Below are 27,423 nucleotides of genomic sequence, written 5' to 3'. Positions count from 1 at the left end.
TCTGTCTAATGTGGTTGTCTTTGAGAGTCCTCATAAAATCTATAATAACTCTAGGAGGAAAAGCCAATAGCAAACACATTTTAATAAAGCACTCAAGGAAGAGAAGAGAAAAAAGTAACTATTATTAACAAATGTCCCAAACCAAATCCACATTGTAGTACTCATGCATAAATATGCTCTCACCAAGAACAGAAGCAATATGGTGCTATACTAGTAAGGCCAGTACTTTTTTCTACATATAATTTTATGAGCCAAAGCTTTAGTTTCTAAAGATCTTCCAAAATATTCCTATTAAAAAAAAAAATTCCTATTTCTCCCTCAAATACAGAGACTGCTTCATTTCCCCTGTCAATTATTTTTCTAATTCTGTTCAAGAATATCAACTTCATTAAAACTTTAAAGACTTAATCTGAGTTATGGCTTGATGAGATCTCTGTGGGATAAAAGAAATCAAGAGATCAGAGTACCTGCTATTTTAAAATGTTCTTACAATGGAAACTTAATTTGTTGATGAGAATGCACTGCTGTAGAGAAAACAGGATTAAAACACACACACACACACACACACACACACACACACACACACACTATCAGTTCAAATCCTAGGGTGGGTTCCTAAAGAGAAAAAGCTTGTTTTGTTTTGTTTTGTTTTAACAGACATCAAGCCAAATAGCATTTATTTAGTCCAATTTTGTAGTTGAGACATTGTCAGACTTTTAAAAAAGAAAATACAATAAAAGTACTTGCTATAAATGTAAAGTATCACTTGTCATACTGAAACTATTGTTGATCTATATATTGACCAGAAGTATTTCAATTTATAAAAATCTAATTTATGTTCCATAGATCCCATGATTAAGCATTATTTCCCCTTTTTCATCAATTTTCTCACTGAAGTTTCTATTTTCTGTAATGTTTTCTTCATCTATGTAAAAGGATGTATTTGACAGTAAAATGTTGAATGAGTGTGCTGGTAAATTCTACACATCTACCAAAACAAGTTGGAAGGATACTAAAATATTTTGAATAACCACAGTTTTTATAACAGCAGAAATAAGGAGAAATGAAAAGCAACAAAATTTAGTAAAAGATATAACCACTTATTTGATTTATTTTACCCACTCAGTGTAAAAACACTCTATCACTTTTAAAAGGGAGGGGCCTAGGAAACCAAATACTTAAGTCATACAAAATATCTAATGTTTTTAGGCTAAGAATTTTTCCTGATTGCTCTTTTTGGGGGGGGAGGGGGGCTTTGGTTTAAAGGAAGGAATTAAATGATATAGAAAAATAATAAAAATTTTAAAATGACATAAAATGCATAGGTTTAGGCTTATCTCATTACTCTGCCTTCCAGAAGGGTCTCATTTGAAAAGTAAAAGAGTGATATTGGATGACGTCCAGGGTTCATGGCCTCTCCAACATTCTGAGAGTTGAGAGTAGAGTCAACACTTTTCCTTTTCTTGATTGTGAATGCTATCCATTACCTGCAGTAACTTGAAACAAAACAAATGCTTTTGGGGGCACCTGGGTGGCTCAATCATTAAGTGTCTGCCTTCGGCTCAGGTCATGATCTCAGGGTCCTGGGATCGAGCCCCGCATCAGGCTCTCTGCTCAGTGGGGAGCCTGCTTCTCCCTCTCCCACTTCCCCTGCTTGTGTTCCTTCTCTCACTGTCTCTCTCTCTGTCAAATAAAAAATCAAATCTTAAAAAAAAATGCTTTTGGAGTCAACCATTTGTACAGGTATTTCTACTCAAAAGTAGAAACAATGTTGGAAATGAATGACCTGTGTAATTCACATGGATATACTAGCAGCCTAAATGTAGCAAAAAAAAAGTGGTGTCAACATGTTAGCAAAATTTTCAGCAGACCTGGCCCATACAGACATTCCACACATAAAAAATGACTCAAGTAACAACACAAGAATGCTCCCTTCTTTATCACAAAGTATACAAACACAAATGTTCTAAAGGCTTTTTCATGGTTTGATGACTTCAGCCAACTTGCTGGTTCAAGGTCTATAACATCTCATTTCCAAAGAGCTACATACAATCCATGCAGTGTCTAAGGAACTACCTATTCCTGCGCTGTGTGTCTTCACTATTCGGTGTATTGCTACAATGCATGCTCGCTATAGGATGGTCATTTTAGAATGCTAATTGCCTAACTTATCCTATACCACCTTCTACCAGTTACCTCCTGTACTCTGCACTATTCCTGTTCTAATTACAAAATAATAATAATAATAATAATAACAACAATAACAAAAGTAACAACAGCAGCAGCAATCCCTAATGGTAAAAACAAATGCAAAATCTACAAAATCACTTCCATCCTTTAATAGAGGGCACCCAGTTTTCTTTTTTTCTTAAGATTTTATCTGTTTACTAGAGAGAGAGAGAGAGAGAGAGAGAGAGAGAATGAGAGAGGAAGAGAGGGGGAAGTTCAGAGGGAGAAGCAGAAACCGCCCCCCCCCCCTGCCCCACAGAGCAGGGAGCCTAATCCAGGGACTCCAGGATCATGACCTGAGCCTAAGGCAGTCACTCAATCACCCGAGCCACCCAGGCACCCATGGGCACCCAGTTTTCTTATACTACTTTTATCAGTGTTGTGTTGTGAAGACCACAGGAAAGATAAATCAATGGGATCTAGTTCTAATCCCAATTTTGCCCCAACCTAGCTACATAACCTTCTATAAACCACTAACTTGCCCTGATTCTAGGTTTTCTCATCTAAAGTCAGGCGTTTGCTGCACCATCCCAGGAGAAGCCACCACACTATGCTCCCGGGATGGCATCATTAAAGCATCTGATGTGCACCATGACGCTGGAATCGTGTGATATGAGGCCTGCATTATCACCTCTCATTTTTTAATTGTGCAATAGCATGCATGATTTTGAAATCTGAAACCTTTACTATGTGATTTCGATATTTCCACTGTATTTATAAAGTTTCAACCTTATACATATCAGAACTTGGTGAACGAAGACAAGGAATTGAGAGACAATATATCAGCCATGAAATCAGAAAAACAACTGTGGCCTTTCCCATCCAACATCTGATTTAGTTTCACTGCCTCAGCTTCATTCCCTTGGAGAGTCTGGTCAATGGAATGTGTGTCTCAATGACAGAATTTCAGAGTGGAAATTCTTTATCAGGCCAAGTGATTCCATTTCACCACCTTCTTACCATTTGTGACTCAGTTTATAGTTCATTAGTGTATGACTTAGAAGGGCAAGTGATTTCAAGAATAACTCAACTATTACAAGAAGGTAACATCAAATGCTTATAAAACAGGTTCCCTCAAATAGCTTTTCTTTTCGGTGTTTAGCAACTTCCTCCCAATCCAGTTTAAGAATCCTCTCTGGAATTGAGATGTGGAAGGCTCTACCTCTCTATAAATAGGCTCATCCCATGCTATGTGAATCATGGTTGTTGACAGCAAATCAACAGACTAATTATTTGGCTTTGTTAGTAGCGATAATAGCACACTAACATCTTTCCAAATCTTTTTCCACACCCCATGCCCCCATTCTTCTAAGCTAAGCTTCAGACCAGACTGAAGTGCGCGGTGTACAGATGCATGCCCGTGGGCCTCGCATTGGGCCTGGGATCTCTCAGCCACATTCTTGTGAGACTTTAGCTAAACAAAAGAAGTCACCAGCCAGGATTCTCTCTGCCAAGATGTACACTAAGTAAATGAAAAAGAGGAGCCGATTAAGTGAACACTGAAGAAAACAATAAACTCAGCAATTCCCTCAAATTCTGTTTTCTAGTGAGATGCTAAGGAAAGGGCCACAGGAAGTAATGTCCCTCATGTAAAATTAAACCCTGCAAATTGTTCATGTCCAGATCAACTTCCACAAAGATCAAGTGAGTTCAGCTCATCCATTCACAAATATCACCCACCTATTATTTTTACTGCCTTGTTTAGAACTGAGGGGGCTGAGGGATCTATTTACAATTATCACTTAATTATCTCAACTGGAATACAAGAACATACTTCAATGACTGAAATATAAGAGTTACATTGAATTCAGAACCTTGAAGTTCCTTGTAGACCACATAAACCCTTAGAGAAGATGACCCCCCAAATGATCCCTGCACAACAATACAAGGGATTTTATTTTCCCCTAAAAGAATTATATATTCTATAAATATTGAACCCTAGTTTTCATAGAAAGCTTCACTTTATGAAATTAGTAGGCTAGATCAATTGTATGTAAACCGAAAGAGATTTAGTAGCTCTTGCCTTGGGATCATGATCTTTTCGTTTACTCCCAAAATTTACTATTTGATCAACAACACAGAGAGAAGGAGTCTACTGTGAAGTGACTCGTGTCATGAAAACCCATGGGAAAAACGAAAATGAGATGGTTTCTTCATAAGACTTAACCCTAAATTTCTAAGCTAATTCTGAGCTTCGCTGATCCACACTTTCTAAATGTTTTCCTCACCCCAATGACCCTAGCCCATGTTTCATTCCTGGAACCCAGGAGTGCATCACAGAATTGCAAAGATGCTAACCTAAACCAGTCAACTGATCTCTGAGCAAGCTTTCTAGGCCATATTTCCTCTCGTTGACCACACCAAGAGGAGAGTACCTCCGGATTGCAAAGGACCCAGCAGGCCACACCCAGAGAGGATCAACAAAGTCTGGTGGAAGGACAAATCTGGGCAATTTTGCTTTCATTCTCTCAAGCTGGCCTGGTTTGAGGTGGGAATAAGCACCCTGAAACTCAAGGTATCCACTTTCCCTTTGTAAATAAAGATCACAATAGAGACCAACCATGTGAGTTTAGGGACAAAGAGGAGAATCAACTTCAGAAGGGCCTTAACAAGAAAATCTCTGATAAGTCCAAAGTTTTGTGGTTCTTTTCACACTCCCTTAGGCCAAATTGCAGATACTATGTTGTTTCCTTAATGTCCCAAAAGAAAGTGTGAGTGTGCAAAGGATGGGAGCAATAGGGCAGAAAACTTAATGAGCAGAATCTGGGAAACCAGGAGAGTCCTGGAGGAAGAGAATAGGAAAAAGAAGTCTGCGTAAAAGGAAATGAAGGGGCATGCAGGAAAGCGGGGAGGTGAGAATCCATCGGAATGTCTGAAAGATGCAATATCATGTGTTCCTGGGGGAAGAGTTTGAAAAAGAAAAAAATTAAGTTCATCTGGTGTCTACTAAGTGTCTGTGTCCAGAACTATGCTAAACGTTATGGGAGATAGAGGGAAGAAGGTTTATTTACATTAGGGTCCTCAGCAGACAGTATAAGCACTGTATGGATGGATAAATGGATGGATGAGAGAGAGAGACTATGAATGAGATGGTCGCTGCCTCAAGGATTCTACAGGCTTTATGCGACCAGGAGCATCTATACATGTAGCTCTCATCTTAGTCAAACTGTGTTTTCATCGAGATACAAAGTGTTTTCCTGAATATGGGACAAGAAGCTATTAACTGACAGAGGGTGACTGAGAGAGAGACGTCTGGAAATTGAGGGAGAAGGGGGCCAGAATGGAGCCAGGGGGATCCTGGTTCCCTTCGGTGGGCGCCCCCAGGTGCTTTGCAAAAGGGGAGAGAGGTGTCAGCTCTGGGGAGCCCACCGCCTGGGCTTCTACTGACCTGGTCTCCGCCTCACTGGCCTCTTGCGGCCGCTGCAGAAGCGCACTTTGCTGAATACCCCGAGGACGTGCCTTTCGCACAGGGAGCGCCCGTCTTTGCTGGGGCTGGAGCGGCGCTTGGAGGCCGACACCCGGTCGCTGTTGGACTCCCTCGCCTGTCGCTTCTGCCGGATCAAGGAGCTGGCTATCGCCGCAGCCATAGCTGCTCAGCGCGGGCCCCAGGCCCCGGGCTCCACTGCGCCCTCGGGATCGCGCTCCACCGGGGCGAGGGCAGGACCTCGGCGGCCTGGAGGGACAGGGCAGGCGCGGGGAGGCAGTGCTAATATTTGAGGAGGCTGCAGTACGGAAAACCCGACGCCCACAAGGTTAGTCAGAGTCTGGGCAGTGGCGACAAAATGTGTGAAAATCCAGATGTAAACTTCCCCAACCGCTGGCAGCGGGGGCGGGGAGGTCCCAGGCCTTCCAGTTAACTAGACTCTTGCACCCCAAACTTGCACCCCACGGCGATCCGCGTCCGAGGGGCAGTGGGGAGTTTGGTCACACTGCGTTCAGAGTACCAAGTGGAAGGGTAAGAAGGATGTCCAAAACAACAAGCCGTGCCCCCGTCGGAGAGGCGCAAGCGTTGTAAGGTGTCCAAAGTATATCTACACATACATACATATAAAACCCGTTTACAAAGCAGAGTCCGGACCGAGGCGGGTAGCGAGCCCCCGGTAGAAAATACTAAAAAGTGAATAAAACGTTCCTTTAGAAAACAAGCCACCAACCGCCAGAGAGAAGGAGAGGAAGGCAGCAATTTAACTCCCTGCGGCCCGCAGTTCTGGAGATTAGGAGGTCCGTCCCGGCTGGGTGAGGTCTACGGAATGCATCGCGCCGGCTGCGGTTCTCCAGAGGCCGGCCGCCGGAGTTCTGGAATTCCGAGAGGCGTGAAGTGGGAGCCGTGAGCCGGAGTCGGGGTAGGGGCGCGGGGCGGGGGCAGCTGTTTCCAGCTGCGGTGCGCGCGACTCCCCGCCAGCAGCGCTGCGTTGAGAGCGGGAGAAGAGGGAGGGGGAGGGAAGGAGGGACAGGGAAGGAGGGAGGGACGGAGGGAGGGAGGGAGATCCTCGAGGGCCAAGCACCCCTCGGGGAGAAATCCGCCAGAGGCGAGCGCCGGGAATGCGCGGGGTCCCAAGAGCGGGCGCTCTTGCTCTTTCTGCTCGCTTTCTGGCACAAGACGGGCACAGTTGGTGATTATTTAGGGAATCCTAAATCTGGAATGACTCAGTAGTTTAAATAAGCCCCCTCAAAAGGCAGCGATGCCGAAGGTGTCCTCTCCAGCTCGGCGCCCACACGCCTTAACTGGAGCTCCCAGCCATGGTCCGCCCGGTGCCGCCGCACGGAGCCGGTCTCCGCACAGGCTCAGAGGGAGCGAGGGAAGAGGGAAGGAGGGGGCGCCCTGGTGGGCTCGGGATCAGGTCATCGCCGCGGTGCCCGGGCCCCCCAGGCTCGCGCGGCCCGGCAGTCCGCAGCTCGCAGGCAGCAGATCAGATGGGGATTACCCGCCGGACGCGAGGCCGATCACTTGCTCCCGCGCAGCCCATCCCGGCCGAGGAAGGAAGTGACCGGCGCGCTGCGAACCCCCGCGCGTCGGCTCGGGCGGGGCGGGGGCTGGCTGCGGGCGACGTCGGCTCGAGGCGGCTGCGGCTCCGGCCCGGAGCTGCCCACCATGGTCTGGCGCTGAGAGCGCAGGCGGGGCCCCCAGGCCGTCCGGGGCGACGGCGGGAGGCTGTCGAGCGCGCCCCCGGAGCCGGACGCAGACTCTGGGGTCAAGGCCAGGGAGCAGGTGCGGGCTGCCGCCAACTCGCCCAACTTGCTGCGCGGGTGGCCGCTCAGAGGTGCGGGGTAGCGGGGCGCCCCTAGCCGCCGCGCCGCCGCCTCCCCAGGCCCCGGAGGGGGCGCTCAGGGCGGAGTCCCATTCATGGGCAAAGGCTCTGGGCGCGCCGAGCCTCACTGGCTCCCGGGCGCCGCCGCTGCCGCCGCCGCCGCCGCCGCCGCCCAGCAGGCTCGCTCCGCGGGAGCGCTAGCGCCGCAGGAAACTCTAGGCGGGGACGACAGCCACGGAGACGGAGGGTGGAACGAAGAGCTGGCGGCCGCCGGAGTACCTCTGGCACAGCTCGCCCACCCGCCCAAGGGCTTGACAGCGCCCGGGTGGGGTAGGGCTGGGGGTCGAGCTCCCGGAGCGCAGTGAAGCGCTGCGCGCTCGGGTCCTCCTCCCCTCCCGGGCGCCCTCTGCTCCCAGACTCTCTTCTCCCTCCCTCCCGTCACCCCTCTCCCCCTTCTCCGTCTTCCGTCTTTCCCCTTTTCTCCTCTCTACGCAATCCTACGTGATTGAGGTTTGGATGAGAAATTCTCAGAGGCAGAGTGAAGGAACTGCAGCTCGGGTCTGTTCTGTCCCATCCCTCCCCCAAGAGAAAACACAACCACGGGCCGGTTAAAGGACCCTGAGTGCACAAAGAAGGGGTTAGGAGAGAAGGAGCTGAGGGAAAGCAGCCGCCCTCTCCCACAAGCTGGAGCACACAGAATTCTCTGTTAAGGAAGGCAGGCAGTGGACACTAGAGAAAGTAACAATGACCTTTTGGGCCCTCATGTTGAGCCCCACCTTCAGCTCATTTTGTAACAGGATGAAGTGCTTCTGCATCCTTGAAACCCAGTTTTCTTGGTTCTATCCAGAAAGCTGCAGAGCAGGTTCTACCCTTAAAATGAGGGATCAAGTGAGTGCCCTGCACAGAGAGGAGAATGCGGGAGGGGTGAGAGGGTGATTGTGGGCAAGGGCAGTCAACAACCAGCTCTGGAGTGCAGTCAGGTCTCCAGGATGCTTGTGATGGCAGACGGGTGTTACAGAAAACTCAGCAGAGAAGATGTTGTCACCCAAGTTGAAAGGCAGCATGAAAGATTTTGGAAACGTAAAGAAATAATCACCTTCCATTTGTGCTATGGTCTGGATGTGACTATTAGTTATATTTATAATCTCTCTTCCACTTGTCTTCAGATAATCCTGCCCCTTCTGTCTCTCCACTAAGCATCACGGGCAGAGCCAGAATATTAAATGGATGATTTCCAAGAGAAACGCATATATGTTCAAAACATCCTCATAGAGGGCAAGGAACACGCAGGCCTGGAAGCTACTAGAAATGGATAGGGGACCCTGAGAAGTGGTAGCAGGAACTCTCCAGATGTGGGCACAAACCTAGCAGAAATTCACTTAGGCAAGGAGAAGGACTGAGGCCTCTGAGCACTGTGTCAAACAACCCTACGGTGTTTGGGGGCCTGGATATTTCATGGTGCTGCTGGATGTAACACAGACAGAAGGGGGTTTATGAGCCCAACAGCTAGGAGGAGGATTCAACAAGCAAGGAACCCTGAGAGGGGGGAATCCCAACTGTCTACACAGAACACAATCCCCTGCAGCAATGTGACTGAATAAGGACAGTGAACTTGGGATTCTAACCATGCAGAACAAGAGAGGTGAAAAAGACACACACACACACACACACACACACACACACACACATATCTTCTCCAAAACTGAAGCTGAATACATTTTCGAAAATGCATACCAATAGGGCAAGAGGAATTACTTAAAATCAATTAGTGACACTGTCAATTAGGGAAATGTTCACATTTCACCAATACCAATAAAATCATTTTCCTTCCTTGGCTACCAGAAGACTTGCCTCATTCTTCAGGAAGGCAGACACAAGTAGTACTGGCTGGCTTTGGGGGTTCCTGGCCTCCTGCAGTTCAACACCCAAAAGGAAAAAGGTTAGCTAAGGTGAGGAATACAGGGAGATGGGCAAGCGAGGGGTGTGTAGTGAGGCCCTGAGGAAATCATTGCTAAACTTGGAGTTTCTTATCCTCAAAATGAGAATAATCAGTCCCATCTACCTCACAGAACTGAATATGTATGTGCAAGCATTTTGAAAACTGGAAAATGCCAAACGAGTAAAAGAGATGATGACTGTTTGTTTGTTTGTTTGTTTTTAAGAAAATGCATGATACTCTTCTGAGATGCTTTTTTTAAATGCAGATTCCTGATGGTTTCTCAGAACATGAAGTACAAGTCTCTGAGAAGAGGCCAGGAATTTGAGTTTTTAGCAAGTTTTTCACGTGTCAAAGCTTGAGTTTTACACACACACACACACACACACACACACACACACAATGTAGGTAATACTAGAAGGAAGAAATCAACTCAGACTCTCCAAACCTAGCACTTCTATCAAATTGCAGTCCTGGTGTTCCCACTGCCCACCCCACCCAACCCCCCAAAAGAAGAGTCTGGAAGAGAATGGGTGTTTTCTAATCTTTGACTGTGTTGGGTTTTTTCTGTAGGTTTAGGGGAAATGAAGATGTTCTGATGCAGAGGGTAACCAGTGGAGTGGCACAGGATGGAAGAGGGTGGATGGGGCAGGAGATGAAAATGCAGACAACACGTGTTTGAAGTTCTCCTCTGTCTTGACATGCCAGCATCAAGTCAGGCATTTAAGGAACAAAATCAAAACAACAAATGGGAGCTTTCTGAGAGTGACACTATTCCTGGCTTTAGATCTCTATTAAAAGAAAGCAGTGTTTCCGATTTCGATTAGACAACAAAGACTACTCTTGTACTTGCACTCCTGCAGCTGTTGTCAGAGTACTTGTGTAGCTGCTTAGCCCTGGAAGTCATCCTCAGCATCCTTTACTTTATTGACTCCATTTCCCCAAGGAGAGGAAGAGGTAAGTCTCCAGACCTTTGAGAAGTTATCTAGGATCCATGCACACAGCTGTTTAGCTCAGAAGCATTGCTTAAGTTAGGTTTATTTGTTTTTTTTAAACACCCCAAACCTGTTCCTGTGGCATTTTGTTTACCAACTCTTAAGTATTCTTTTTTTAAAGATTTTATTTATTTATTTGACAAAGAGAAATCACATAGGCAGAAAGGCAGGAAGAGAAAGAGAGGGTAAGCAGGCTCCCCGCTGACTAGAGAGCCTGATACGGGGCTTGATCCCAGGACCCTGAGATCATGACCTGAGCTGAAGGCAGAGGCTTAACCCACTGAGCCACCCAGGTGCCCCAAGTTAGTTTTTTGACATCCAGAAATTCATAACTTTCCTACCAGGCCACTAAAGTTCAGAAATCTTCTCCACAGTTATAAGGGCATTTCTGTATCCTTGCATTTGGGCATCAGGAATGAGATTAAATCAGCCTACTGATAATTTAGGTAAAACAATCTGGTTTTTTAAAGGGCAATATCTCAGAGATAACAATAACTCAATTTTTATGCCATCTTTCTTTGTAAGAACAACTTGCAAATTTACCTTTATAATTCTGAAGACATCATGGGTGGAAGCAGTTTTAACTACTTTGGAGGAAGTTGCCAGATATACATTGAAAGGACAATTATGGAGTTGTATTTTATATTTCTGACCTCCACTCAAGCAAACAAAACATGAACAGTCTTCATCATGTCCATATTTTGAAAGGAAAAAACACAGAACGTTACATTGTCTTTCTCTTATTCACATACCAAGCCTTCTAACTCCCACATCAAACTCTCAGGACCACTGTAGTCATTCACTTGAAACCTTAAATTGAGCACAGAGTACATCCAAGGCTCTGCTTCAGTTACCAAGGGGAACTTGATACATCCTCTACAGTCTTCCTGCCCTCAACGAACTTACAGGACACGCCATCATGATCTTACTTGACTCTTAATCACCTACTAGCTGCATGCTACTGGACAAGTTATTTAATCTGTCTAAACCACATTTGCAAGACAGGTCAGTGATCATGACACTAGCAGTACCTATCGAACTGGGCTGCTCAAAGAAGATGTGATAATAATGTAAAGTATTAGAATGAGCATGCTGTTATTAAAATATCCATTTAAATCTGCTATAAAACCCAGACATCCCCAAACAGGAAAACTTACCTTGTGATTCATATACATCATCATTCACTCCTGGACCTGATGTATTTAATGAAGGCTGGATCTACTTGAAATGAATGACTAACCCTGACATTGTAATGGCAAACAAAATTTTCATCAGTGGAAAATTGTCAATGTTCTTCTCTGTTAGGAACAGAAAGGAGTGTAGCGCTCTCTGCTCATGTACCATTTTGCTCTGAGATCAGGCCCCTGACTCAAAGCTCGGTGACTATGAGCTCACAGGGCTCTGACACAGCAAGCTTGACAGGCAGAATACCTTTTCTCCATGAATTTTAATCCATGTAGAAGCAGTATTTCCATTTGCTTCTGCTTTTCTCTGCCAGATGTATTGGTGAAAATAGGTTGGCAAAAGCAAATAAACAATGACTTTCTAATAATTTGTGGATTCCTTTATACAACAAATTTATTTGTGGTTCTTTATCCAATAGTTCAACAACTGAGTTGTTACATGTTCTATGTTTGTCTGGTTTTAGTCATTTCTCAAAATAGGAAAGACAATAGATTTAATTCTTCTATGTGACACAGATTGGGGGTGGTATCCTTATTGCCCAAGTAGAGAAATTATCAATGTTTCGAGGAATGACTGTTTTTTTTTTTAAAGATTTTATTTATTTGACAGAGAGAGAGAGAGAGATCACAAGTAGGCAGAGAGGCAGGCAGAGAGAGAGAGGAGGAGGAAGCAGGCTCCCCACTGAGCAGAGAGCCCGATGCAGGGCTCGATCACCAGGACCCTGGGATCACGACCTGAGCTGAAGGCAGAGGCTTTAACCCACTGAGCCACCCAGGCGCCCCTAGGAATGCCTGTTTTGATGAGAAATATAAGATACAACAAATGTTGAGCCAATGCTAAGCACCCTGCAGTTCTAAGTGCACTGCAGTTCGGGACACATTGAATCCTCATAACAACCCTAAGAGGTAAGTTCTGTCATTATCCTCATTTTATAAATGAAGAAACTGGGGCACAAAGAGGTTCGGTTGCTTAATCAAGGTCACCCAGTTAAGAATTGGTAGAGTTCAAATCTAACACACAGAATTTATTTCCAAAGCTTCCCATTAATCCTCTGCATTACACTGTATGTCAATAAAAACATGATACCATGCACAATTATAATCATGTAATAAAATTGATAAAATAAGAAAGCAAATGTCACTTGCATTTACGTAGTCTTAAACTGCTTAGAAATTGCCTTCGCATATACTAACTCAATGAGACTCCCAACAACCTTGAGAGGAAAGTTAAGGGAAAAATAATAACCCAGTTTTACAGACAAACTAAGACTCTCATAAGTGATGACATCTCCCAAGGTCACACAACAGATGAGTGAAGATCTAGGAGTTTAATCCAGGCCTTCTGATCTCAATGTCTCTCACATCCTAACTAAGATCACAGAGAAAAAATTGGGAATGTTAAATTGCCTTTCATCCACTAACCTCTAGTACTCTCTAGCAGAGCTTCACATCTGGTAAATGACCTTGAAGAGAACACTTGATATTGGACGGAAAGGGACCCAAGTGTCCCAAGTCTTCTCATTCTGCAGCTTGTACTTCTCTCTGGGCCCCGGAGCTAAGGGGGTGGCGTTTCCACCCTTGGCCATGAGAGAATACCCTTTAGTTCTGAGAGTACGGCCTCCTCTTTTGTTCAGTAACTCCAGCTGAGCTGCTTAAGAAAGTTATAGGGAAACTAAATCAAAATAGGAAACAGAAAAATTTATAAGAGGATAAATTTATACTTCTTCCATTCCTGTTCCTAAATAATAGACATTAGTTTAGCTTGAACCTCATAGTTGGCACTTGGTTATTTTCCTTCTCCGCTGGATTAGGGATGTTAGAAAGCCTGTCTCCACCTACTCACCATCATTTTAGCCCCCTTTTAATTTCTACTGTCACTGATCCAGTGATACCTCTTCCTTCTAGAAGGGAAATGTAGCTGGAAGAGCCCCATAAGAATATAAAACCCATAAGGACAAGGAGATTGTCTACTTTGTCTATTTTCCTATCTCTGGTGCCTAAAATAGCATTTAGTATACAGCAGGTGCTCAATAAATTATTGAATAAGCTTATCAATGAAATAATAAATGCATCCATTTATCCATCTTAAGTTAAAAATGAAACACTTATTCTTATATAAAAAAAAAACAAACTCCGCTAACTCAGGGGTAACTTCCATATCTCCAAGTTGATCATTTTCCTGTATCACAACCCTTTAAACTTATCTGCCTAAATTCAACCCATCTGTTAAAATCTGATAGCCTGAGACGGAACACAGCACCCATTTCCCATACTTAGGTCTATAGTCTTAGCTGTGACCTCTTTCAATCCTTCTCTTTCTCTCTCTCTCGCTCTGTGTGTGTGTGTGTGTGTGTGTGTGTGTGTGTGTGTCTGTGTGTGTGTGTGTGTCACACACACACATACACACACATATACTCACTCTCACAGAAGAGAAAGAACATAACAATAAGGAAAAGACAGACCAAAGACATCAAATAAAATAAGTACTCAATATTTAAACTCTCAGAATATGATCACAATGACCTTAATGGCTTGACAATCCTCACATCCATGCTGTCAGCCATCTTTACTGAGCTGCTTTCTCCATGGACCATTCCTAGTTGCTCTCATTTCTAATTTTAGATCCGATCCCAAATTTTCAGGGACTGGATCTCGTTGAAATAGCAGTCTCTTACAGCACCCAGCACATGACTGACACTCAAACTGTACTATCAAAATTATAACAAATTCATATTTTTGTCCACTGTGTGCACTAAGCACTGGGTGCTATGAAAATAACAATTAGTGAAAGATCCCACTGGTCCTGTACTCACAGGTATTTGATATGGAGTATGATTCTATTGGAAATAACTGAAATATACAAACCGGTTAGGGAAAACTATCAGAAGATCAAACGGGAGTTTGGACAAGGTGACCAGTAAGGTCATTTCTAGTCCTAAATTTTTAGAATTCTCTAAAAATAAAATGTAAAGCAGAAAGGATACGTAATTTAGAGTAAATAATTTGTACTTTCATAAAGAATAAATAATTTTTCCTGAGCCTAAGTTTATTTGCCTGTAATATGACTACTATATAAGACCCAGATTAATTAAAATAATATATTGGAAAAAAACACTAATTTTAAAACAAAGAAAAATATGCATGAGTGAATGAATAAATGAGCAAGTAAATTGATAAGTCGATGAGTAGATGGCTGGCTGGATGAAAATATGCACCTTTCTTTTTTTTTTTTTTTTAATATTTATTTATTTATTTATTTATTTATTTATCTGAGAGAGAACCCACAGGAGCCTTCCAGAGAGCACAACCGGGGGGAGGGGCATAGGAAGAGGAAGAAGCAGGCTCCCCACTGAGCAGGGAGCCCTGCGGGGAGGGGCTCAACCCCAGGACCCTGGATTCATGACCTGAGTTGAAAGCAGATGCTTAACCTACTGAGCCACCCAGGCACCCTGAAATATAGCACCTTTCATCTAAAAATCTAAATTCACATTTTAAGATAAACAAAATTGCTCAAAACAAAAGTAAAAAATATTTAGCAAGCTTTCTTTTAGAATACTGGGGAGGCAAACAGAAAATGTTCAAGAATTGCATAGTAGTTAATGAAAACATTTAGTAAAATTCTCATTCACTTAAAAATATTTTTCACATAAATCTCTATTCCCCTGTGCTTAATTTTGCCCACTAATCCAGCATATGCAAGATGAAATCAAGGAGACATTGGTGTAGATGACTGTGTGTTTATGAAATATAAGCCAAAATAGATAGATAGATGGATGTGCATTTCGGTGTTCAGTTACCTAGAAAGGGATAAGATTATTGTATAAAGATGATTTTTTAAACGGTATTTTTTAAACAGTATTTAAAACAAGGGGTGTCTGGGTGGCATCTGATCATTGATGTCAGCTCAGGTCATGATCTCAGGGTCATGAGATCAAGCCCTACATCAGGCTCCGCAATGGGTGTGGACCCTGCTTGAGATTCTCCCTTCCTCTCACTCTCTAAAAACAAACCAAACAAAAGCAGTATTTAAAACAAGAAGGAGTAATAATATTTTTGTAGTTTTGGATAGGATATTAGTATTTAAACTTATAGTGTGAGCTAGAAGAGAGCTCATGAGGTCATCAGCCTATTCTAGATAATGTATAAATATGGTAATCAGCTAGAAACCATAAGCAAAGAGACTTCTTTAAAAGTAGCTAGGATATTCTTTCTGGCTGCTTGAATATGCTAAGAACATAGTAAGGGAGAAGAGATTCCATTCCTTCCTCCTCATTTTGACAGTTCTTCTCTCATCTCTAAAAGTGGACAAGACAAGGAAATAGCCATAGCTGGCCTTTAAAAGATAAGTAACTAGAAGCATTTATTATTTGCTGAGGACAAAAGGCAGGGAAGGAACGTTGACTTCATGCTAAAATAATGGGACTTCATTATTAAAAAGTATTCTAAGTATGATTGATTTATAAAATTAGAAATAGAACTTGGGAGAGAGAATCATGACTTACATTTTCTGTTCTTGTAATGATCCAGTACTTTGACTAGAGCAGATACTCTGTAAATGTGTACTGATTTAATTTTAACTTGAAAGTAATAAATGTTCAGGATGAGTAAGGATAGTCTTAAATTTTACCTTAAAGAAAACCTTAGGCATACTTTTATTAATAGTGGTATCACCTTGAGTCCCTGATAGCATCATTTAAGTAGTAGCAATAATAAAAAAAGAGAAAGAAAGAAAGAAAGAAAGAAAGAAAGAAAGAAAGAAAGAAAGAAAAGAAACAAATGTCTGATAACTATAGTAGAAAACACCCAGTCCTAATCTGGGAATGTGTTCCCCTTATCCCCTTTGTATATCAAACACAGACACTGAACTACTATTTTCTGATAATGCTACCTTGATAAAATCCTACTATAAACCCACACCACTCTCCTGAGGGGAAGGGTTATTCTCTAAAGTGAGTCAAAATTCATAGTTTCAGGCATCAGATAAAAGAGACTTGGGCATGAGGCACCTGGGTGACTCAGTGGGTTAAAGTCTCTGCCTTCAGCTCAGGTCATGATCACAGGGTCCTGGGATGAAGCCCCACATCAGGCTCTCTGCTCAGTGGGGAGCCTGCTTCCTCCTCTCTTTCTGCCTGCCTCTCTGCCTACTTGTGATCCCTGTATGTCAAATAAATAAATAAAATCTTTTTAAAAAGAGAGAGAGAGAAAGAGAGAGAGAAAGACTTCGGCATAAGAAGTTCCATTTAAAGCTCCAAGAAGACAGTATGCCTTTCTTTCTTGTCACTGGATTTTGAGCAATCCACCCAGGCCCATGGCTGTTCTGACTGTCAAGGGAAAAGATGCTCTATGAAAGAAAATCAAGCCAGAAACTATACAGAAAAACAATCTCCTGGGTGTGCCTAAGACACTGGTCTGGAGCTGTGGACCCTGGAAAGTGAATTGTATCATGTTATCTAGAGGTTAGTTGCAAATGACTCTCCACATTGGGATTTCCTCTGTTACACACTGTCCTTCAATAGAGTCTGATATTAACTGCTGTTTTTCTTTTTTTTTTTTTTTCATTTTTTTCATTTCAGTCAAGCAATCACTGGGTGTTCCTTACAGAGTCCTTATTAATTTTAGACAAATCTTATGCCTTTTACTTTGAACCATGCAAAAATGTCAACTGAAAATCGTGTTCAAAGTATAGGTTTAAAGTATTTGAAGGAAAGGAAGAACAGGGTGGGGAAGAGAAGGGAAATGAAAATTGATCAGGCATCTGCAGTGCACCAGGCACAGTGCTGGGCCCTCTACAGGTTATATTACTTAATCCCATGAAAATCCTGTAAGGCCGCCATTGTTAACCACATGTACAATGAGAAAATTAAAGGTCAGAAAATGAAGCATGGGTCTAATCAAGAATTCAAATCTACTTTATCAGACTCCAAATCTGAGGCTCTCTTCATGACTTGTCTTTAGGTAATGAATCCACAAAGTCAATTAATAAGGAGACCATTTATGTTCTTGAACTGTCAAAAAAATTAAGCTAACTATGAAATAAGACCACTCAGAATCTAAGTCAGAGGCATCCAGACTATTTGTTTCCTGATGCTCATGGTCTCATTTGAAGCACTCGTTAAATAACTAGAGCCAAGGAAAGAAAAACTGGAGAAAGTGATGTCTATCTTCAACTGTCTTAAGTTATTCTTGAAAAAAAGAAAGAGACATCCTGTGCATCCAGAGGCAAACTTGGATTCAGTTAAGCAGTTGTATATAAGAAAGTGTAGACCAACGATGAAATAGATGGCTTCACAAAGTGGGGAAGTGAGCTTCCCATCATCAGAGACATTCAAGTAAGAGCAATACCACAAGAGGATGGTTCCAAGAGCTGAGATACATATTCCATAAAATGGTTACAGTCAGCATTGCTGGGGAGAAGAATGAATCAGAAGGACTACAGGCTGCAATAAGGCAATACTTGGCAAACCTTTATTTTCAGAACGTAAAAAGGTAAGGATGAATGAATGATGAAACTGATTGCTAGTAAAAAAAAAAAAAATGATGGTAGAATGGAGCAAGATGCAAGATTCAAGGAGACAGTCAGGGAAAGCATATCAAGATAACCCTGTGAAGAAAGCATGGGGCTAACAGTTATTTTATATGGTATATTAATATGGCATAGCTGATTAAGGGGTTGCCTCTTAACAGTTGAGTGGTTAAATGATCATATTCCTATGAGGTATAGGGTTCTAGAGTAAGGAAAAGAAAACATGAACCTATAAAAATGCAAATGAGGAAAGTTCCCCAGGAAAGGCCAGTGTCAAAAGCCCCTAAGATGTTAGTCAAAACTATAGCGGTTTCTGTGAAGGATAGTCACTGGCCCTTTTGGATTCCTGTGTCGGAAAGATCCCATCTGAAGTAAGAGACTTTAAAGTAACCAAAAGCCAACAGCTTAAAGGTGAACAGAGAACCAAACAGAAATGATTAGGAGGGCAAAGGAGAGTATTAGGAACTCTACGAAGGTTCCCTGCACAGAAGGTCCTTTCTAACAAACTGTTAGGGTCATAATGGAGAATATGAAAAGTAAATAGTTATTGGCCCCCAGCTGCAACTGTCTGCTACAAGACCTACCATTTTTACTATCAGTAATCATAGAGAAATCTGGAGATTCAATTTATGGTAGAAAGAAGGACATATTTAAATCTATGTACACATTCACAGCTTTTAATATAGTATCTTTGATTTCATTTTTTTTAGAAAGAAAAAGGAGAATCACAACTCCGGAAAACTCAAAACCAATTTGAGAAAACTTAGTATAAACTGAGAAAAATACTTACAAAATGATTTCTCAAGTCAGTGTTCCAAAACACAAGACCGAAGATGGAGAGATAGTAGATGGTGGATAGACAGTTGTCATATTTTTGAAGTCAGGGATTTGGAAAGGCCACCATCTTGTTAACTGATTGGCAAGTTTTAACTTACTGTACACACAGTGTTAGTGTTATCTTCAAAATTGGAGAGTAAGTATGTATCCCACTGGGTGATAATTTTAGAAGAAAACTGCTGACCATAGAAAGGTCATTTAACCTCTATGTATCAGTTTACTCCTCTATAAAATGAGAAATTTTAAAAAGAACAACAGATGATTGTCACATTTTTGAGCCTCCCAATGGAAGGTTACTTTTGGAAGGGTTCTGGAACCAGGAGTAACATTCGGTTTTAGGGACTCCAAACAAGAAAAGTAGCATATAATCAAAAGTGCCCAGATATTTTCAATGTGACCACTTACTTGAAAGAGAAAGGACATTAGTAACAGTAGCAAAGACTCTCCTGAGGATAAATGACCCCAATCCCAATGACACTCTCTGAAGCAGCTAAAGTCTCCCAGTTTTGGTTCACACTTGGTCCTTCTGTCTCTGAGTGGGCGGAGGTGGAGGAGGAATGAGAAATGATAAGTGCTCTGTTACTTGTGAGGATGACACAAAACAAAATAAAGCTGTTCCCATCATAGTTGGACTTCAGAATTCGTTTGTTTTTTTTCCCCCTTCCTGTTTGTTGTCTCTATATAGATCAGGAAATTTTAGATGACTCTCAACAAGCAGTTTGCAATAATTCAAATCAAAGGAAGAGAGAATTCTACAGTGAGGAGAGTCAACAGAAGCAGTATGTTCTAATAGGCTTAAAAGGAGCCTGACTTTAAATCTCATTCTCATGCAATTTACTCAATATGGAACCTTAGACAAATCATTCCTCTTCTCTGTGTATCTATAGTCCCATTCTTAGAACGAGGTTAATCAGATGAATACTAAGGTCCCTTCTCTCTCTAAAATTCTGTGGCTCTAATTACAATGCTCACTATATCATAGTATTCACAAAAAGCAAACTAGGATATTCCCTTTTATCTTCCAAAGTAACCTCAGGGTGTTTAACTAAAATAAAAAGTAGGATTGGTTATCCTTCATCCCTCAGGCCCATGACTAGATGTCCTCAATCCCCAGAAAAACTAATCCTGACTGGTTACATTTTACCACAAAACACTTCTCCATAACTCTGGTTAAAATAAATGGTAATTAAAGTAAATAATACTTGAGTGCTAATTATTTACCAGGAACAGGTCTCAGTACTTTATAGGCGTCAATTATTTTCAGAATGACCCTATGAAGTAGGTATTACTATTATCAACAAGGAAACAGAGGAACAGCCAGGATTTGAACCCAACAAGTCCCGGTCCAGCCTCTGACTAATTCATCAGTCACCTCCCAGTCATGTGGTGCCAGTGGTGCAAAGGAGAAGGAAGGGGTAGTGGGCTGGTGATGGTGCTGGTTGTTCCAGCTCTTCTTTTTTTTTTTTTTTTTTTTAAGAGTTTATTTATTTATTTATTTGTCAGAGAGAGAGAGAGCATGAGCAAGCAAGCGCACAAGCAGGCAGAGTCGGAGAGAGAAGCAGGCTCCTTGCTCCTGCCAAGCAAGGAGCCCGATTCGGGACTTGATCCCAGGATCCTGGGATCATGATCTGAGCCGAAACCAGTGGCTTAATCGACTGAGCCACCCAGGTGTCCCGTTCTAGCTCTTCTTTATTGTCCCATATGAAAAGGAAAAAGTCCTTGGCAGGGAGGGAAAGCCAGATATGCAGCATGCTCTCACCAAGCAGGCCCATACTTTCTCCTTCTAAATAGCTGAAAATACCTATGAACTGAGAGATTAGATTGAGAAAAAGTCACATCACATCTTAGGATTTAAGTGTTTTTCAAGCATTTAATCCTCACAATTATCCTGCGGGATAAACATTATAGGTATTATTATTATTATTATTATTATTCTACTATTCCAGAACAAAACATGGAGAGAGGACTAAATTCAGTAAGTCAAATTGATAGCTAATTAGTGAAGAAACCGGGTCTTAAATCTGTTGTTTTCCAAAGGGATGTCCTCCCCACCCTACCACACTGGTTCTATTAACCCTTTCCAGCTCTCACACCGAGCTCTGATCCATGGAGCAAATCTTCCTCTCTCTACCCTTCCCTTATTGCTCAATCCAGAAATCCACCAGAGAGGCTGCTGGCAGGTCTGGGCTTGCTCAGAATGCCTTATCATGATCTGTCCTATCGCTGACTCTGTGGGCAGAACACTAACCATTCAATATCATATTGCTGTCCTGCAATCAGAAAATCATCCTCAGTACCAACATCTCCCTCACTTTAGAATCCTAGCTGAGCCCTGTAATAACACAGCCTCTTACTTCTACTTGCTTGAAAATTACGAACAAGACTTCCTCTGCTTTGGAAGCAGAATCAGGCCTTAATGTGTCTCACTAATTTTCCTCTTTGTTAGAGAGCCCCCTATTGCATAATCTGCGTAATTAAAGTGTGTATGGCTTTGTTAACCAATTCTCCGAGAGTCAGTCAAATTGTGTAAGACTTAAAAAAGAATTATACTGGCAGTATCCACAAAATGCCGTCCTCTGATTTTCTTTTCAGGGTATTCGGTCTCAGGGAGCCACTGTATAAGTACTATAAGTACGTATCTAAAAGAGCAACTTAACACAGCATTAAGTCACTAAATTCTGGGGGTTTGCATTTTAATGCCTAACTGCTGTGAGCTTACTGAAAGAGCCTGGGAGAACAGCTTAACCATTTTGTTCCTTAGGATCATTTGGAAAATGACAACAGTAGACTTTCATTACAAAGATTTATACAGAATCACCGAACATAAGAACTGGAATGGAAGGAACCCTAAGAATCATCCAGGCCAAATGCCCCCATTTGAAAGATTATGAAATTGAAGACTGGCCACATAGCTACTGGTGGCTTAAACCAAAATACTGTCAGGCTTTCTGATTCTAAGATCAGTGGTCTCTCCGGCATCAGATTTAACTTTTCCCCTAAAAGTTCCTATTTTAGGCTTTCTTTTAAAAGAAGATGAACAGGGGCACCTGGGTAGCTCAGTTGGTTGGGCATCTGACTCCCGGTGTCAGCTCAGGTGGTGGTCCAGGGAGCGGCGGCATCCTGAGATTGAGCCCCGCACTGGGCTCCCTGCATTTGGCAAGGAGTCTACTTGAGATTCTTTTCCTCTTCCTTCCTCTCCCTCCCCCTGCTGCCCAAGGTCCCCTGCTCATGCACTCTCTCTCTCTCAAATAAATAAAATCTTAAAAAAATAAATAAATAAATAAAAAGAGATACATATAGCATGCTTACCACTCAATCCTCACAACCACTCAGTAAGTTATTTATTATTGATGTTATCATATGCCCAATTTACATAGGCATAAATAAGCTCAGGCTGCTGAAGGTGTGGGCCAAGGTTAAATTCATGATTAATGATGGCATTAGCACACTACCTCTGACCTTAATTTGAAATCCTTTATTTCCTTCTTTGGACCTTTCCTCAGCCTCCCCCATTTAAACTTACCTGCTAGGCAAGATCAAATGATTTCCAAAATCTTCATTAAAGAATGCTAACAGCTTTCCTCCAAATGCCCCCAGCTAGCGTATAAAGTAGGCATTTTCCTCCCTCTCACCTCACTGCCCATGTCCCCTCATCCTCCCATCCAACATCTACTTTCATACAAAACAGGATTCTTTAGTACCACAGGAATTTCTCTTACTGGTTTATTGCATAGGATAAAAGACTCATAATTATCTTTGTAACTGTACAAGTATCATCAAAATACAGAATTTTTTGTGATGCTAATGAGAATTTTCCTCACCAGGTAGTACTGCTTGCAAAACATCTGGTGCAACATGCCAAGAATACATGCGAGCTGAAAGGTGGGACACTAACCTTGCCTCAGGATCTTCGCTGCCAGGAAATTTCCTGGCAGGCCCAGCCTTTAATGCATGAGCTAGATGCCATAGCATCTGATAGCCACATGAATAACTTCCTTAATTAGTTCACCCCTCGTGTTCTCTGGATTCAAAGATTAAATTAAATGCAAAATTTGCAAATCATTGTCGGAGTATTCATCGGCCTGCAAGTCATCTTTAAAAACAACTACAGGTTGGGGAAAATTTGGTGAAGACATGAGTTTGCCTACGTCTTACACATATGTAATTCGACTCACATAATCAGAGAGTCTGTAAATGGACATGTAGTGTATTTGTGTGTGTGTGTGTGTGTGTGTATATAAACATATATAATGTTGTATGTATATTATATATATGTATATGTAACATTTTTTAAGATTTTATTTATTTACGGGACGCCTGGGTGGCTCAGTTGGTTAAGCGGCTGCCTTCGGCTCAGGTCATGATCCCAGAGTCCTGGGATCGAGTCCCACATCGGGCTCCTTGCTCAGCAGGGAACCTGCTTCTCCCTCTGCCTCTGCCTGCCACTCTATCTGCCTGTGCCCACTCTCACTTTCGCTCTCTCTCTGACAAATAAATAAATAAAATCTTTAAAAAAAAAAAAGATTTTATTTATTTATTTGACAGACAGAGATCACAAGTAGACAGAGAGGCAGGCTCTATGCTGAGCAGACAACCCGATGTGGGGCTCGATCCCAGGACTCTGGGATCAAGACCTGAGCCGAAGGCAGAGGCTTTAACCAATGAGCCACCCAGGCACCCCTATGTACATGTAACTTTTAATGCCAAGGTAAGAAGTCTGGTGAAGGAATGAAATGTGATCCATTGCCTAGTCTTCTATCAAAGTATTTATCTTCCTTTCTTGCTACATTTATCTGTATCTCTATTTTTAACTAGCCACACATCTTATCCATCCCTCCATCCCTCAGTCACTGGGCACTTACTAAAAGCCAAACTGCTTAGCACATCGGGGACACAGGGAAAAATCAGACACTGTTTATGCTCTCAGAGAACTTTCTGTCTAGTGGATAAACCTGATGTTTTAGATGATGACAGAACGACACATGTGCCCCTGAGAAGTGCTCTGTGCTGGGATGAACCCCACTCCCAGCTAGAAGAGACCCTGCAAGGTTTCATCAGAGAGAATGATGGGAGAATTTCCCACCCATGGAGAAGTGGGAGGTGGCCTCCCCAGAGAGGAGCTAAGGAAGGCCTTCGGAACAGAAAGAAAGAGATGAGAACAGAGGAGTCCCAAATCCTGTGATGTCAGGCCAGGAAGTCCTCTAGCGCAGCGACCTGGCGTATCTTGTACATTACCATATTTCACATGCCAAGCTCACGATTAACAAAACTACACTGATCACACGAAATGACAACCAAAGAAGCAGTCTTCAAAAAATGTTGATGGTCCATTGGGCTCAGAGAATCCAATACATGGAGACCCCTGGCAGAACTGGTTTTCAAAGGAAGTTTGGTGACACAGCACTAGCGAATAAAATGTGCTGCTATGGAATTTGTGCCTTCTCTTGAAAGCAGCAGAAAGCTATTAAAAGTCTTTAAAAGGGACCATGATACAACTTAACCAATAAAATTCTGTACTACTGCATCTTTTAATAGAGGCAATGGGGATAAGTACGTTACAACAGAGTTAGTAGTAATCAGATTCAATTCATTACATTAAAATTAAATTACATTAAACTAAAATCCAGTATGTAGAAGTTATAGGGGGATGGATGTGCCTTACTACTTTCTTACGTTGATATAAATTAGCATAAAGAGTACATGAGACAAAGCTCGAAGAGAGTTTTACACATACTCTCACCAACTCCTATACAGCTCTCTACAAATGTCACTGAAAAGGGCTGGGAGGCCACATAAGTAGAAAACTGGGTATAAATATGCAGAGGCTTTCCCAAAGTCACATACGAAAAAGAGCAGAGGACTAGTAATGTAATAAGACCTGGATCTAGTACGGTTTCTATCATTAACTTGCCTAAGCCTTGCGACTTTCTTCCCCTTTCTGGGCCCCAGTCATCTCATCTATGAAAGGAAGGGATAGACTGGTACCTTCCATAGTCTGCTTGGAAAATATCTTCTTCTGAGGAAAAAGAAATATATCCTCTTCTTTGTTCATCTAGAAATGAACAAATAAAAGCATAAAGTAAAAGATGAGATAGGAAGTTGGAGAAGTGCTATGGTCTAAATGTTTGTGTCCCCTCAAAATTCCTATGTTGAAACCTAATGCCCAGTGTGATGGTGTTTGGGGGTGGGTACTTTGGGTGCTGACTATAAAAGACACTCCAGAGGGCTTCCTAGTCCCTTGCTTCTGCTATGTGAGGTCAGAGCTAGAAGGCACCACTATGAATTAGAAACCAGACTCTCACTAGACATCCAGCATGCTGGTACCTTGAGCTTGGGACTTCCCAGCCTCAAAACTGTGAGAAGTAAATCTGTATTGTTTATAAGCTGCCCACTTATAAGTACTTTTGTTATAGCAACACAAACGGACTAAAACAATTGAAAACACATTAGACTTCAGATTTAGAAGTCTTTATAGCTACTCAAACATATATTTCATTTTACTCCAAAATGACCCCATTTCAGAGGAGGGCAATCCAGGATGTATAGTAATATTCTTTGTTAACTTTCTAAAGTATTTATGAGTTGTAGGGGATTAAAAAGTGTAATACAAGGGAAAGACGGTAACACTCCCGTAACTATATTAAGAACTGGAGAGACAGTGTACACACTTAATTTTATCTTCAGCTTTATTTGAAAGAGAGACACTTCCAAAAGAAGTATTAGGATTCAAAAGAACCAATATCTTGGAAGTAGGAGAGTGTTTGCCTTGTAATCAGAATCCTGATTTTATTTGTTTTTGTTTTTTTTTTTTGAAGATTTTATTTATTTATTTGACAGAGAGAGAGAGAGAGAGCACAAGTAAACAGATCAAAAGGCAGAGGGAGAGAAAGAAGCAGGCTCTCTGCTGAGCACGGAGCCTGATACGGAACTTGATCCGAGGACCTGGGATCATGACCTGAGCCGAAGGCAGATGCTTAACCGACTGAGCCACCCAGGCACCTCCAGAATCCTGATTTTTTAAATTGAAATTTTTAAAAGTAGTTGAGGAACCTTAGGTTAATTACTTTTAGTTTGGTAGTCACCTTAGAAGTGGGACTGAAACTACTAGTAATATTTTGAAGAATAAGTGAGAAAACACATTAATTACTTAGCATGGTACATGCCATATAGTATATACTGAATAAATGGTAGCTATTTTTATTATAATGTGATCATTTTGTTCAATAACATTTGTAGAGAGCCATTAGAGTAGGTGAAAGTAAGAGTAACGTTTTTGCGTAACACACATAGTCTAACATAGTGTAGGTGTTCAATAAACACACAAGCCCACTAATATTTTCAATCAGCATGGGGAATTTCAATCTATAATTTGGGTTATCTGGGTGGAAAAAGGAACATAATCCAAAGTTAATTCTAATCAATATGGTGCACACCTCCTTCATTTGGCAAAGAAATACGAATAATAGTACAGTGGTTTTCACATCGTTTCATTTAATGCCCCCATAGTATGTGCTTGTAAAAGGAGGTATAAGTACCACATCGAGAAAAAAAACTGAAGAGGAGATACAGAGTAGCTCTTAAACTGCATTTGCTGGTACAGTCTTGACAGAGCACCAATTTAACTAGGACTCAGCCAGAGGGAGCAGAATCCTTCTCTGTTATTTCCAAGAAGTGGAGAGAAAGCCCACTTACTGCAGCCGTCTGCAGAGTAGCAGGCATGGAGAAGCACAGCTTTTTCTCATGCCGAAGTCATCTGAAAAAATATGCCCATTCATTTTATATTTGTTTAGTCCAGAGGGCAGACCAAAGATACTCAGGTAACCAGCCACAAAGAAAGTCTTCAAACCTTATCTGTGCTTTTCCAAGCAAAATACAAAGTTGTTAATGTTGTACAAAGTTAGGTCAGGTGGAAAATGCTTTCCTTACTCAAGTCCCTTCAGATCCTTCCCAATTACAACTACTCTTGGGAACGCCCAGCAGGACTCCTCCCTACACCCCCCACCCCCCGCCGCCACACACATAGGCTAGCAGGGCACACCCATCATGCACAACACATACTCACTTCTGCAATGTTGAGCATGCTTTCTGTCCTTCTCACAGCAAAGACAGTTTTCTGCCTTGCATTATATTGATACGTGTCTTAGTCATGTCTTATCTCCTCTACTAGATTACGATTTCCTAGAAGGCAGAGAATCTAATTCCCTCATTTAGAAGTAGGCGTTCGAATTAAATGTGTGTTGGAAGGAAGGAAGTGGTGGGGGAATGAAGGAAGGGAGAATAAAAGTCACATGTACGAAAATAAGAGGAAAAAATTACAAGAAAAGCAACCTCTCTGATAATGCTGTTCAATTTTTACACTTTGAGCCTTCAAACAAATAATTCAGAGAGAATTCCCTTTTAAAATTGCAAAATATTCTGAGTATCAGGAAGGAAAAAAAATTAAGAAAAGAACAAAACACTACTTGGGATC

The 27,423-nt window shown here is 42.1% G+C and overlaps 1 protein-coding gene across 2 annotated transcripts in view; it reads right to left on the bottom strand.

The window, feature by feature from the left end:
- The window catches only part of LOC111149904 (fibroblast growth factor 12), a 405,831-nt gene that overhangs the window by 290,274 nt on the left and 88,134 nt on the right, over positions 1-27,423 (bottom strand). The window contains exon 1 of one of the 2 annotated variants that reach the window (XM_022507198.1): positions 5,618-5,816. The exons of the other annotated variant lie outside the window; for it this stretch is intronic. Within the exon in view, the coding sequence (XP_022362906.1) occupies positions 5,618-5,816 (199 nt within the window). Of the gene's footprint in view, positions 1-5,617; positions 5,817-27,423 lie in introns of those variants that run through there. 2 annotated transcript variants of the gene reach the window in all.

Source organism: Enhydra lutris, unplaced genomic scaffold (genome assembly GCF_002288905.1).
Source record: "Enhydra lutris kenyoni isolate GAN:26980312 unplaced genomic scaffold, ASM228890v2 scaffoldscaffold2, whole genome shotgun sequence".
NCBI lineage: Eukaryota > Metazoa > Chordata > Mammalia > Carnivora > Mustelidae > Enhydra > Enhydra lutris.
This window is presented reverse-complemented; position numbering and strand designations above follow the sequence as displayed.